Raw genomic sequence first — 15,650 nt, forward strand, 5'->3', positions numbered from 1 at the left:
AGAAATCATAAAACAGCATGAAGTGTGCCGGGTCTATGAAGACGCACGGCGTTTCCAATCTCCTGATACTTCTTCAAGTCATCTGACAAAATGCATTTTGTCAGATGATTTGAAGAAGAGTCAGGAGATTTGAAACGCCAAGCGGCACAGTTCATGCTGTTTTATGATTTTATGAAGATGGAATAAAGTTCTGTTTTTATACAGTGCAGATTCTATTGTGAAGAAATCATATTTCCCATTGATAAACTGTTTGAAACTAATCAAGACATTTATCAGTTGGCATAGTGGGTGTGCATAGACCGCTGGCAGGTTTAATCAAAGCAACTGACCTAAGTCTGCCCATCTCGATATGGTGGATAGCTGCAAGACAACACAGTGCATTTATATCCTACTATATGATATAGTTTATTCTCTCAGCGATACATACCCTTTCTCCAGGGAATGCAATGTCAGGGTTAGATATAGCTGCGATCTTGGCAAGACCATGAGCGGCTTTTGTCTTTCCAGCTTCTGTGCCTTCCAGAGCCAGTGGGATCATTGCCTATCAAGCCAAAGAGAAGCAAATGACAGCATTCTATATATTGTTGATAACTAGCAAATGTGCATATGCGTCAGTTTGGGGAAATGTGAAGGGGAAGTTATAGAACACTTACCTTCCCACCTCCTTGAGCAACAATTGTCCCCCTGTCCTTTGTATCCTCACACAATGCCAGGAAAACCCTACAAGCAGTACACTGTATATTAATACAACAAGTCTCTATGACTAGCAGTGACCATTCATGTTTCACATGTTACAATGGCCAGAACCAGGACTACAACATGCCCGTGTATGTAATCAAATGTCACTAAGGTCTATCATATAGTAATAATACAGTACAGTAGAGCAGAACTTTAATGTACAGAGGGAATGTATAATGCAAAATCAGAGTTGGCTGTTATTGAGTAGGCAGGAGGATCTCAAACCTGTCTGCATAAGCTACACAAGACTTTTGGTTAATACCACCATTGTTGGTTTGCCAAGAATATAACAGACAAATAGAAAAGTTGTGAAGGCCAGGAGTATTCATGTTTGCTTTAGAGCAATGACTGTATCTTGGGCTGTAGGTAACATTACCTGGCTAGCTGTTCTTTGGTTTGGTCTGTAAGGATGGAGTTGTCTGCTTTCACCATGCATGCAAGAGCTGAGATCACATCAACCTTCAGCAGTGCCTTGACACGTTTTATCACAAAGTCTTTCTTATCCTAGCGAGACAATTAATATAATGAACATAACAATATTATAGCATACTGTACAGTGCTTTACAGAGGGAAGATAATGCCATTCTTCTATGTAGTGAAGAGTGACTAAAGGAGTGAGTGAGTGAATAATGACAATGCTGGCTGCTTAAACTGGATAAACACTGTGCTATCAGGAAAGCTTAGAGGCAGAGACAGCCCTTTAATGTCTGAAACAACATAGCATCATCAGCTATGCAGGAAGTGTCATTTTCAGAATTTGCAGAAAGAAATATGGTATGAAATAATGTCAGCACATACTGAAAATCTATACAGAAAGAAAGGGGGATTGTACTGCAACAATGTATTACCAATGGTATTTAAGTAAGTAGAGAGATGAGGTCAGGTGAAGTAAAGTTTAGTTCATGTTGCTCTAATTTACCTTTGGGTGTTGTTCAGGAACATGTTGCTTGGAGAACTTGGCCAACTGTACCAACTCAGGTTCGACCTCCTTGGTGTCATAGCTGTTTGTACAATTGACAAGTGTTGTAGCCACTGAGTACAGAATAGTCTTATCGCTTGTCTGTTGTATTGAGAATAAACCTGTTAGCACATCTGCATACAGTACACATGCACACTATTACAAATGTCTGAGCTTTTCCACATATAGCTGTACACACCTTACAAAGCTCGAACATAGCTTGCAAAGCCTGTGTATCTTCAACAAAATCATCTTTTACATCAGCATCCAATGTCAGATAGGCCAAGCCTTCCACTGCCCACTTCCTTGTCTGAACATCAAGTATGGGGTTACACAGCCACCTACAAAAGACACAACAGTCACTTTCCTGGTATGGTTACAGAAATATGAATAATAATGGCTTCTGACAAAGAGGCAACTGAATGTCTGTCCTACACTACTTTCTGTCTGTCTATGACTTTTATCTGCCTGGCATCCCTGACTGTCTGCCACCTTTATCAGTCCTTCCACTACTTCTCTCTGTACACACTACCAATGTCTGCCATGTCTCTGTCCACTTCCACCTTACTCTCTTTCTGTTTGCTTTCTCTTTATCTCGGCCATCACTATCTTGTTCTTTGTCATTACAAGCTCTTTGTTCTGTTTTTCACCAGCTCCCTCAACCTTCTCTTTTTACCTTTCCATCTCTTATTTCCAACTCTCACCTTCTCTCCACCACCTCTATCTCTGTCTCTTTACTCCAACTACTTCTCTCTCTCTTAACCAATTCTCCCCCTTGCCTTCTTTCTTTGAGCACTACCTCTTGCACTCTTTTCCTCTAATTATGCTCTTCCACTGTTCTCTCAGTCATCTTTCTTGTTTTCCACCACTTCTAAAGGGGCCCATACACTGGTCGATCAGAAATTGATTCTATCACATTCCCCATTCGATCAATTTGCAGCTGATTTCGATCAATTTCTATCAATTTGATCTATCTGACAGGATGGAAAATCTAGGTCTATCTGCTGCTGGCAGCAGATCGATGGCCCATAGAGTTTCATTGGATCTAATGGTCCAATAGCGCATTTAAATCGATTTACAATAGATATAATTCTGAAATCTATTAGAAATCTGTTCCTAGTGTGTGGCACACATCCGATAGATTCCTGTCAGAATGGACTTAACAGGCATCTGCTAGAAATCTATCTGATGGTCAAATCTGCTGCAAATCTATAAGTGTATGACCACCTTAACTCTGTCTCTACCACACCTCTCTCCCTCAACTCCTCTTCTCTCTGCCAACTCTCGCTGTTCCTCGGTCTGCTAGCACCCTCTCCCTTTGCTATCCACCCAACCCTTTTCTGTCCTCCATCATGTCGCCTCTCTCCTGATAAAAACCTCTCCCTGGCACCTCTTTCTCACTATCCCTCTGTGCCATCTATGTCTCTCCCTCTCACAAGTATAAATATAATTAGCTAAATCTACAGTATATTTAAACTGTTATTGTCATCAAATTTCATCTCTAAAAAACTGAGTAAAATTAAAGCTAAAACCATCTGACTTGTTTTCAAGGGTTAAAACTTAAAGAAATCCTGAACTGAAAATTAAAAGTCAAAATAAACATGCACAGGTCATACTTACCTGCTGTGTAGTCTACTCCTCAATCTCTTTCTCCTCTCCTGTGTCCTGTTTGTCCACTGTGATCAATGGAATTCTCCATCCTCCATTTTGAAAATGGCCATTACCCATAACAGCTTTCTGGTCAGCACACTGTTAAACTGTAATATCGCCCACTTGAGCATAGGGAAACATGGATATTACCTGGCAAGTCAGTTGTCCTCTCAGCTATAACTGACAGCAACTGACACATTTCAGTTCTGACAAAACTTGTCAGAACTGGAAGGGATCGTTTTCAGAAGAAAATGGTGAGCTTCTGAGAGGAACTGATGACAAGGTAACTATGTAATGTTCATTTGAAGTTAACTCATCTGTTTATTCTAAATAATTTTAAAAGTTCAGGTTCCCTTTAAAAATAGCTGCTAATTGCTAAGACTGCCTTTGCATCCAGAACTATCAGATTGAGCTGGAATTGTATACACTGTGCAAACAAGGCAGAAAAGATTCTGCTGTATCAAGCAAACTCTATACCTGCATTTAAAGGGGGCTTAGATGCTTTCCTTGCGTTGAAAGACATCCATGGCTACAATTACTAGGTTATGCCTAATGATGTTGATCCAGGGATTTTATTTGATTGCCATCTGGAGTCAGGAAGGAATTTTTCCCATTTGGGGCTAATTGGACCATGTCTGGTGGGGTTTTTTTCGCCTTCCTCTGGATCAACAGGGGTATGTGGGGGACGGGCTGGAGTTGTACTTTGTACTGGTTGAACTCGATGGACGTATGTCTTTTTTCAGCCAAAATAACTATGTAACTATGTAACTATGTAAGGACCAGGGGCAGAACAGCAATCTTTATCTCCTCAAATGCTCAATAATTACTTCTCTAGGAGTTCATCTGATAATTTGTCCTGCAGCCAGCAATATCAGTCAGCTTTAGGTGCAAATATTCATTCAAAATACATTGCAGCAGTCTCATTGTGTTTCCTATTCATTCTTTACTGTGTTTAATGTTTTAGAGGAAAAGCCTTTTTGATGACAATACCACTTTAAATATAGGTTGCATATCAAAGGTAGTGTACTTCTTAATGGCTCTGCCTCTGATATAGGAGACCAGGGTTCAAATCTTGGCTCTACCTGTTTAGTAAGCCAGTACCTATTCAGTAGGAGACCTTGGGCAAGACTCCCTAACACTGCTACTGCCTATAGAGCGATTCCTACTGGCTGCAGCTCTGGCGCTTTGAGTCAGCCAGGAGAAAAGTGCGATATAAATGTTCGGTGTCTCATATTAGTACTTACTTCCTGCACTGTTTAGCAAGTTTGTCAGTAGATCCCTCAGCAAACTGTCTTAATGCATAGTCTGTTCCACCAGATGATCCCAGTTTGCAAAGCCCCTGCAATTAAAAGAGTCAAACAAGCCATTAGAGCACTCAATAGCACAAATCTGCATTGAAAGTGAATGGTTACCGATTAAAAAAAAAAAAGTCAGATACTCACCTAAGGAGAGGGAAGGCTCGGTCCTAATGAGCCTTCCCTCTCCTTTCCTGGTGCCCGGTGGATCCTCCGTTCATATCCCCCGCCGCGGGGGACTTCAGAAGTCTTCGGGAGCACTCGGGCTCCCGAAGACGGGCCGCTCCATACTGCGCCCACGCGAGTGCGTCATAGTGGGCACTCGCGCATGTGAAGTAATGCCCGAGTGCTCCCGAAGACTTCCGAAATGGCAGTATTTGATCAAACTGGTCGAATACTGCAACGGGGGATCGTGAGCGGGACCGGGCACCGGGAGAGGAGAGGGAAGTCTCATTAGGACCGAGCCTTCCCTCTCCTTAGGTGAGTATCTGACTTTTTTTTTTTTTTTTAATCGGTACACATTGGCTTTAAAGGAGCACTATCAAACCAAGTGTTCTAAAATAACAATGAACAAAAAAAGTGGCTGTGTAAAAATGTTCCTTGTTTTCACATTAAATATCAGCGGCAAAAGCTTTAATTCATTGTGTGTAGATTTTAGCTACGTTTGGAATGTCTCATTTGCAGAGGTATAGTAGTAGCAGTAGGGTATTGTACCGTGTTAGCCATCAGTAAAAACAAGAAGTTTTAAATCAGGATGATACCATTTATTGGCTAACTAAAAATGAATAAGAATAAACAAGTTTTCGGCCTTGCAGCCTTCGTCGGGCTTACATCCTGTTAGTTTGCAGGCTGGTGGTACAGACAGTTATATACATGCAACATCAAAAGGGAAAACACTGTTTGTTTTTTTCAAGCATACATACATGTCATTAAGATGCCTTAAGCGAAACAGAACATCCAAATGGGGTGAAAAGTTGTTAGCTGAGATAAGGATCCTTGTTTACACCATGCTCACAGACCTGGGAGTTGGACTGACACAGAGGCATCGTAAATTCTGAGCTCACAAGTTCAGCTATATAGGCTGAGAAAGAGGTTAAATATCGTCAGCCTCATACCAATATAAAACGTTTTTGTCCTTATTCAAGGCTTGAATAAGGACAAAAACTTTTTATATTGGTATGAGGCGGACGATATTTAAACTCTTTCTCAGCCTATATAGCTGAACTTGTGAACTCAGAATTTACGATACCTCTGTGTCAGTCCAACTCCCAGGTCTGTGAGCATGGTGTAAACAAGGATCCTTATCTCAGCTAACAACTTCTCACCCCATTTGGATGTTCTGTTTCACTTAAGGCATCTTAATGACATGTATTTATGCTTGGAAAAAAAATCTGTTTTCCCTTTTAATGTTGCATGTATATAGCTGTCTGTACCACCAGCCTGCAAACTAACAGGATGTAAGCCCGACGAAGGCTGCAAGGCCGAAAGCTTGTTTATTCTTATTTATTTTTAGTTAGCCAATAAATTGTATCATCCTGATTTAAAACTTCTTGCAGAGGTATGAATCTCTGCAGTATGACATGCTAAGAAAAGTGTAATATTTAAGCAGAGTTATATTAAAAGCCAGTTAGGTGTCAGTTTTCACACACACAATTACAAATGTTTATGCTGCACAGAAGATACATTTACTCTGCTCTCTGCACCTGGCTGCATGTGTACAAGTCGTATGAACGACTTGAATTTGTTCTGAATGCGGCCATATCGTGTAGTCCATTGTTACACTTGTGTGCACAGTATGCAAATAAGTTGGTCAGTGAGTTGGTGCATGGAAAACACAAGTTGTGCAATCGCTTGGTCATGCAGTCGGTCATGTCGTCCGGATGGTCATGCGGAAAAGTTGCACCTGTTTATGAACCTTTAAGCTGAGTACACACATCCAACAACCCCACGACTAACATAACGACATGACCGTTGACACGACCTGTACTTCTACATGTCCAAACCGACTAAATGACCAACATATTTACATACTGCACGCGCAAGAGGAATACCGGATTGCAGGACATGGCCGCATTCAAAATAAGTACAAGTTGTTCAAACACTTGTACACACACGGCCAACTGCACGATATCAGCCCAACAGTCGTGTGAGTAGATCCCACAGGTGGATCGGGCAAACCGCCTATTATCAGTTGGCCGTTTAGTCGTTTGCCATGCATACACATGCCTTATTGTCATCCAAGAGACTAAAGTCAGACGATAATCAGGCAGTTTAGTTGAACGTGTGTAGGAGCATTTAGACATTGGGTTGTATTGACATTTGCAGTAACGTAGGGATCAACATAGCAGGCATAGTGACTGCTCTGTGGCCTCAGCCACAAGAAGGCCCGATGATCCTGGGTTTCACCCCCCTTTTCTTTTTCCATTCAGCCCTCCTGGCCCCAAACACCCCCCACCCACCACCACCTTCATTGCAGAGATGCAGGCAGGTTGAAGGTGACTATTTTTTAACCTGCCGCCTCCCTACTCATTAATATTATCCTGTTCCCAGACGACCATTTGTTTTTAGTTCTGGCAGGTGGCAGGGAACAGTGTGGCTCGTGGCTCTGACCTCACCCCTCCATTTACACATGGAAACAGAGCAAAGCAGGGGGCATAGAGGCTGCCAGAGAGAAGCAAGAGATGGATAGAGATGAGGAAACTACCTACCAGGATAAGTGGCTGGTGAATGGAAAGGAACAGCAGCAGCACACTCTGCCACTGCCAGGTTGAGACACATCACCCATCCAGCAAAGTTAAAAAAGGAGTGCCCTGCTCTAAATATGTTAGCTGTTATGGAAGTCCAGGCACCTGCAGACGCGTGTATCAAAAAAGGGCGCCTGGAAAAAAGGGCGCGGGGTATAGCCGAAATTTAAAGTTTTAATGCAAAACCATATTTTTCTTTTAAGTGGTTGTAAACGAAAATGTAGTGCTAAATAGGTTAAATAAATGAAAATGAAATGGCAAAATACCGTCTATAACAACAAATGAATTCTGAAAAGAAACGTCAAATATCGTCTATAACAAAAACGATATTTACACTTGTATTAAGCATAGCAATGCAATGTTAGGTTTTACAGATATTTTACTGTAATTATACCAAACTGTAGGCTCACACAGATCTCTCCCTATTCCTATCCCTAACCCCTAGACCCCTCTTTGTTTAAATATATATAATTTAATAAATTGTATATATTACATATATTGTGCTGTAACTATACCTAACCTTACTCTCACACAGAGCCCTCCCTGTACCTATCCCTAACCCCTAGACCCCCCTGGTGGTGCCTAACCCTAAGACCCACCTGGTGGTGCCTAACCCTAAGACCCCCCTGGTGGTGCCTAACCCTAAGACCCCCCTGGTGGTGCCTAACCCTAACCACCCCTGGTGGTGCCTAACCCTAACCACCCCCCTGGTGGTGCCTAACCCTAAGACCCCCCTGGTGGTGCCTAACCCTAACCACCCCTGGTGGTGCCTAACCCTAACCACCCCCCTGGTGGTGCCTAACCCTAAGACCCCCCTGGTGGTGCCTAACCCTAACCACCCCCTGATTGCATATATTATACTGTAACTATACCTAACCCTTCCTGTACCTATTCCTAACCCCTAGACCTCCCTGGTAATGCCTAAACCTAACCATCCCCACCGCACAAACACCCTAAACACCCTAAACACATATAAACAATAATATATTTAATCCTTAAAATACTTTTCTACAAATAACATGAATAAAATAATTTAAATATTTGTAATAGAATAAATAGCCTTAAAATAGCCTTAAAATCACATATACATTAATATTATAAATAGAGAAAAGTATATATAAATATATACAATACAATAGATTGTCTTACAAGCATTAGAAATCTTAAAATAACAGTAATTCTAAAAGTGATATTTTAGTAACTATAATCAACGCATTGTAAGTGTAAAAACAACCTTAAAATAACAGTAATATTAAAAGCGATATTTTAGTAACTATAATCAACGCATTATAAGTGTAAAAACAAAGTTAATACGGTACCAAAAGCGATGTATTTCTAATACAATAAGGTATTTACGCATTATACATATGAAAACAAATTTTTAAATGATCAAAAAACGAAAATTTAGTTGTTATACTTTTGTAAGCGAAATTTTTAAACTAAATAATAAGTAAAAACTGATATAAGCGAAATTTAAAAACGAAAAAATAAGTATAACACAAACTCAAAACGAACTTGTAAACGATATTTGTTATAAACCTTATTCTATGAACGAAAAATGTTGTTAACACGATCCCTGTAACCGCTATTTCTCGGGCGCCATTTTTTCCTGTCGGGCGCCGAATAGCCGATATTTTGCATTGCAGTCTATGGCGGCGCCCTTTTTGTCCACTATCCCTGTGTGCCCTTTTTTACTAGCACCCCTGCAGACAGGAGGGACCTTGGTTCTCAGGCAGCCCTCTCCCCTTTTTATTTTTAAGAGTTGCCACTTCGACTCTGCTAAGTTCCGCCCACGACTGCAAGAAGCCACTCCCCCATGCCCATGAGAAGCTTCACCCACCATCTCTTCAAGCACCACCCCTATCCAAAGAGTCAATTAAGTAAGTTACATGCAGAGACTTAAAGGAGTTGCAAGGTGGTCATAATAGTAAATTAAATATCACTTACCTGGATCTTCTTCCAGCCCTTAGAACTCATCGCAGCTTCTTCAGCCTTTGTAGAATTGGCATCTAGGCCAGGTCACCTTCTTTCAGCATGTGGATGAGTGCGCTCAAACGCACCCATGTCACCGGGAGCTTACTGCGCCTGCGTGCATGCGCAAAAGACGCTGACCTGATGGGTCGGATATTCTTCAGAGGCGGCCAGCGGGACCCAGGAGAAGACTGGAGATGCGGGCAGGAACTCAAATGACTTCTAGGGGCTGGAAGAAGTTCCAGGTAAGAACAGCTTAATTTGTATTTGCCACCTCGCAACTCTTATAAGGTGCCCATACATCTAGCAATGTATGGGCAGATTCAACCAAGAGACAGATTTCTCTCTGATAGAATCTGATCAGAGAGATATCTGTTGTCTACCCAAACCCCATAGACCAATCCCCAATCAATTTCAGCATCTCCCCTAATGTTAGATGTCCACCCGGTTCCCATGCATGTAAATCCTTTACCTGTCCACTGCACACAAATGTCCATGCTTTACTTCTGCATTGGCGCCCCACGTGGTTGCCAGCATTTTAGCATGTGGAGTAATAGGGAGAAAAAACAGCGCTGGGCACTCAAGCTCTACCAGACCACATCTTTTCGTTCTAAGGTCACGAACATAGAATGCCAGATCAAAAATTATATCTCTTGCGAATCAAAATACGTCATCTACATCATATCTTGCCCATGCCTGCTTCAGTATGTGGGCAGAACTACTCAACCCGCAAGGAGCAGAATAGGACAACACAAAAGAAACATACTTAATAAATATCCCCTTCACAGCGTGTCACGTCACTTCACATCACACCACAATAGCAACCCCGATATGTTCCACATTACACTGATAGAAACCATTCTGCGAAATTGCTCAAATTCATTTGAGCTCCTAAAATCAAGGGAAATGTACTGGATACAAATACTCAAATCTTTGACTCCAGGTGGTCTAAATGAACAACTGGAGAAAATCTACTAATCAATCATCTCTACAGTCATTACAGTCTCTTTTTATTCGTCCTCTCGTTTTAATTCCAGTTTTTTAATGTAATTTTATTCTAACCTATTCATGCAGTAATACTCATAGGGGTTTTCTGTATCCATTCACGCGCGATCGTGCAGATGAATGGCAGGGATTTTAATGTGTTCTGAGGATTATATAACTTATGTGTACAATTTTCCCTCAGTACTTGTAATAATCATTGAGTGTTCTTATTATTTTTATTTAGGTTTTTATTGTTCTTATGTGTTTTCATTTATGCACAAGTTTTAATATATGATGCACTTCGCCAGCTTGCAAATGGATGGACACAACTCCAATAAAGATTTTATGCTTCCGCCACTCTCCCACCTTTGAAATCTTTAAACGCTCCCTCAAAACCCACCTTTTCCGACAAGCATATTCTCTAGCTTAGGCCATGCACCCACTAAATAACCTAATTACGCACTGCCTGTACATATACTGTATACTTCCTCACCTCTTGTTTCCACCCCATTCCTTTAGATTGTAAGCTCGCAAGGGCAGGTCTCTCACCCTTTTGTGTCATGGAATGTTATTAATTCAATTGCTTGCACACTGTTAGACATTTATACATTTTAGTCATCATGTTAAATCAAGTTGTAATCAGCAGTGCTGTATCTTGTATCAGTGTTCATATTTGATGTATATCATTGTCTGTATCATTATGTAACCTTTGTTTGTTTTCTTACATTGTACAGCGCCACGGAATATGTTGGCGCTTTATAAATAAATAATAATAATAATAATAATATGCTTTACCAGCACATGTCTAGATTTCCATCTACATAATATGTAACTACACACACAACGGGCAGTACCGGTTATATACCAGCAGGGGCCGGCATTGCTCTCTCTCCGAAATGTATATATATTATTGGTGGCTGTCGCTTGAATTAATTACTCCCCCTCACATTCTATGCTCGTCATCCTTCCTATACACGCATATGTGTGGATAAAGGGGTTTGTACAAAACTTTAGATTTTACACTATCCTCATTCAGTTTACTATATTCTTGCCATTCATTAATATTGCGTCCAGTAAGGTGGAAGTGAGCGCAATAGTCTCTCACGCCGCCTATTCCCTTTCCAACATCCGCACATGCGCATAAATCCGGGCTGGCAAGAACACTCCCTCCGCACCGCCTATCGACGCAAGCGATGCGGCGTCATGTCCTCATTACACCACCCCCGCCCGCTCTTATCTCATTGGCCACCATGTCCACCCCCCACAACTACTTCCTCCCTCTCGCCCCGCCCACAAAACGTATCACTCGCCGTAAGCCCTATATCTACTAGGTCATTTCCCACGGACCATTACAGAGGTGCCAAGCTCCGTTTGGACTCCGTGCTGGTAAGTGACCTACAATTTTGCCTTTTGAATGCTCGCTCTCACCGCAGGATCCATTGTCTCTGCATACCTATACCTACTACTTCTTACCTCCTGCCCACCTCTCTAACCCTGTCCTCAGCCTCCTCTTCACTATATCCTCCACCATAATAACTACCTTATCCGCATATCCAAACTCCTCTCTCTCTTCCCGCCCACCTCGTTTACCTTTCATCATTCCTTCCTTCTCCACTTACTTTCCATCCCCCACCCTTCTCTCCCTCCCCCATACCATACAGATATCCACTTAGGAGACTACCATACAACTAAAGTGTAACACGCAGCAATACCAGTTTATGCCTATTGAACAGTAACTACAATATAAGAGTACAAAATTGATCTAGACCTTAGAATAATTACTACATTCTGTTTACACACCATGTAGATTTCATATTTGTTAGTGTTTTTTTTTTTTTGTCTTTTTTTTTTTTTCAAACTCAGCGCACCCATGGTACTGTACCCAAGAGAAAAATTAGCTTCATTGAAGCACTCCCATCATTGGGTATGGTTTGCATCATCGTTTGATTTTCCTTATTTATTTTCTTTCCTTTTATTATTATTAATTCTTGTAGTTAAAACAACAATAAGGGAAATGAAGTCAAACCAAATATCTACAAATAGTTAATTTATATGCTCTACATACAGATTATAAATTGTGCATTCTGCCCCCAACCCAAATTTTTCTCCCCGTGGCCCCTGCGCAATACCCTTCCTCGCCCGAGTTCTCCCCAAACTTCTCAACGAATCCGCTTGTACCTCAACCCAACTCTAGATTTCAATCTTCGTCCCACCTAACAACCCCACCCCCACCTAACAACCTTTCTACAATGGAATACCCAAGTGATGTCCCAAATTGGAGGTGAGGGTTCTTCTCAAAAAGAGGGCCTCGGGCGAAAAAGTTAATCAGCGCACGAACCCTTATGTTCTTCTAGAATCATGCAATTAAATGCGCAGATACCCATGTATCTCCCTCATGCGATACCGTCCCATGGGATGTCACCCCCCCCCCATGAGATATCGTCCCATGGGACGCAGCCACTTCATCCAATCAAACTCCCACTTCAAGCATCTATCCGTCCATCCATCCATCCATTAATTGATCCGACTCAACCCGACAATCTCACTCCCCCCTCCCCCACCCCATTGAAAACAGGGAAACCCAGAGCACCTCCTCCATAGTATTATGCTGCCGCGTACTACCCATTACAGTCTGCCTGTTACTCCCAATATTGCCCACCTTGTTCGCTGTGTGGAGGCCTGGAGAGAGAATCTTAGTTAGGGTAATTAAACCGCCTATCTTTATTTGAGCTCTATTCCTTGTCATTTCTCCATTCAAGCAATATTTTTTCCCAGGTCTCTCTAAATTCCTCTACTCTAACACCCTCTCCTAATTTCTCTTCTTCCTGCCTTCTCAGTGTATTATTCATGTAGTTACACCATTCCTCCAAAGTAGGGATCTGACCTCCTTTCCAGTATTTGGTAATGAGCGCCTTTGCAACTAGAGTTCCCATTTCTTTTAGGAATCTACTAACTCTATTATCATCTGTATCAGCGATACTAAAGATCACCCCTTCTGCTGTCAATATTCTTTTCCTCTTACACTCTTCATTTGTTACAGATTTACCTCTCACGAAGAGCTCAATCCTTTCCCAAAATTCTTGGATCCTTGGGCACCCCCACCAAATATGGATTTCGTCCCCTAAATCCTTGTTGCATCTTACACACCTATCGCTATTTCGCTTAGAGATTTTGTGTAACCTTTTTGGTGTCATATAGCATCTATTTAAGAGTTTGTATTGTATTAACAGTAAACTTGTATCATGAATTGCATTCATTTTTTGCCAAATACTGCGCCATCTTTGCGTACAGTCTCTCTCCAAGTCTCTCTCCCAGCTACCACAGAACGAAGGCAATCCAGGATTCAGCAGGCCAGCATAAAAGTCATAATAGATGAAGATCATACCTTTCTGGCACCTTCTTTATTATATTTGTTAGTGTTTTAACATAGGTTTAAGTTATTGCAAATACCATCTATATGATGAATATCACTTGCCACACACGTTGTTCTGATTATTGTTTTGCATCTCTGTCATTTTCAGTTTTTGCTCCGGTTATTTATTGCCTGATGAAGCGGGATATTGCCTGCGAAACACAACTTGTACTAGGAGTATGTAAATAAATTGCTTTTTGACCATAATTGACAGTACTTTTGTCTGTTTTGGGGTTGGCTGGTCCACCACCGCATCCCAAATGTTTTAAACATTTTAGAGTGTTTTTATCCTACTGGCGCCTCTGTACAACTTTACATATCAAGAATCCACCCTTGGTGGAAGGGTGATATACCCTTCTTTTTTCTTCTATCCACAGAGAGCGACGTTTTATTCCTGAGTGGGGACAGGCTTGTTCTCCCCACCTGCCTTCTCAGTGGTTGCCTTGGAGGTAACCCTGGCTTGTGAGTATATTACTTACACTTTACATTAATTTCTCCAATTTCCAGTACATACTACACTATATTGGGCTCTCGGTCCTTTGTTTTTTGAATGCTTAAGGTTTATTTCCACATGTAGCGTCAGACATTACAGGCATACATAGGGAGAAAAAAAAGGTGTAACTTTGCCGTTTCACGGGCTTCTTGCCCGCTTCCTCGTGAAATGGTTGATAGACCTTTTTTCTCCCTATGTATGCCTGTAATGTCTGACGCTACCTGTGGAAATAAACCTTAAGCATTCAGCTTGAGTGCCCAGCGCTGTTTTTTCTCCCTATTACTGCATGCAAATCTTATGCTGTGAGCACCAAGGTGACTTCGGGATCCCAGGTATTGTGCCTCAGCCCATTAGGTGCTGGCCTTTTCTGGAACTTTTCCTCTACTTATTGTTTTAGCATGTGGGGCATGTGAGTGACAACGTCACGGTGGTCACGTGGGATGAAAACGTGGAAGTACAGGGGAGACTCGGCGGACACTTAGGGGCAGTGGACAGGTAAGGTATTTACATGCAAGGCACCAGGAGGACATCTAAACACTTGGGGAGACAGTGGGCAGGGTCCATCGCAATCACTGGTCATTGCGATATTGCGTCGTTACCACTGCACACGTGATCGTCCACGTTGGCTCAAGATTTCTCAACCTGTCCGATACATTTGACCAATTTTGGCATAAAATTGATCAAAACATTATTATTAGGCATGCTTGTTGCGGCACCAATTTTTATCCAATTCAATAATAATTTAATTGGATGGTCGATCGGCCACAAAATCAACAGATGAATGGCCACTTTATTATTCTTTACATTAAGCTGAGGGACTGCAGCTTTACTGATGGGTTTTGGATCAAAATATTCCCTCTCAGGGGATCTTATTGTTGTACAACCTTTTTTAAAAGTACCTATAACTAACAGACCTGGCTGTGAGGAAGGAGCAAAGGCACAGCCAAACTGCCTCTCGAGAAAGAGTGCTGCGTCTTTTAGTGAAGGTCCTTGCCACTGCACAAAGACCTTTGAAGTGCCGCTCGTAGTGACAGAGCAGCGGGCAGGAGTGATCTGCGGTTATGTGACAGATTACTCCGCATGGATCTAGGATCATCCAGTGACCTTGGATGCATGTTCAGTAATCTGGCATGTAGCTTCAAATTTGCTACTGTGCATGTGTCCGTGATAACAGCAGGTGCAGTTTACACATAACCATCACTTCTGCCCGCTGCTCTATCACTATGAGCAACACTTTAAAAAGGTCCTTGCGAGTAATCCTATAGAAACTTTTTGAGACCAGAAAGAGGGACACTTTACCCACACCCCTAACCACACCAACAACACACCCCTAGTCATCCATACTATAAAGATTTCATAAGAAAAATATGTTGTTTTATCATTCAAACCACACTGGTCCTTTCTA

At 41.7% G+C, this 15,650-nt stretch overlaps 1 protein-coding gene across 1 annotated transcript in view; it reads right to left on the minus strand.

Annotated features, from left to right (window-relative positions):
• The window catches only part of UNC45B (unc-45 myosin chaperone B), a 44,562-nt gene that overhangs the window by 11,907 nt on the left and 17,005 nt on the right, over positions 1-15,650 (minus strand). Inside the window, exons 11-16 of the mRNA XM_068268706.1 lie at positions 4,591-4,685; positions 1,896-2,037; positions 1,658-1,798; positions 1,115-1,242; positions 654-720; positions 428-541 (exon numbers count right to left, since the gene is read on the minus strand). Coding sequence (XP_068124807.1) covers positions 428-541; positions 654-720; positions 1,115-1,242; positions 1,658-1,798; positions 1,896-2,037; positions 4,591-4,685 — 687 coding nt within the window. The remainder of the gene's footprint in view (positions 1-427; positions 542-653; positions 721-1,114; positions 1,243-1,657; positions 1,799-1,895; positions 2,038-4,590; positions 4,686-15,650) is intronic.

The sequence above is a fragment of the Hyperolius riggenbachi genome, chromosome 2 (genome assembly GCF_040937935.1).
Source record: "Hyperolius riggenbachi isolate aHypRig1 chromosome 2, aHypRig1.pri, whole genome shotgun sequence".
Lineage (NCBI taxonomy): Eukaryota > Metazoa > Chordata > Amphibia > Anura > Hyperoliidae > Hyperolius > Hyperolius riggenbachi.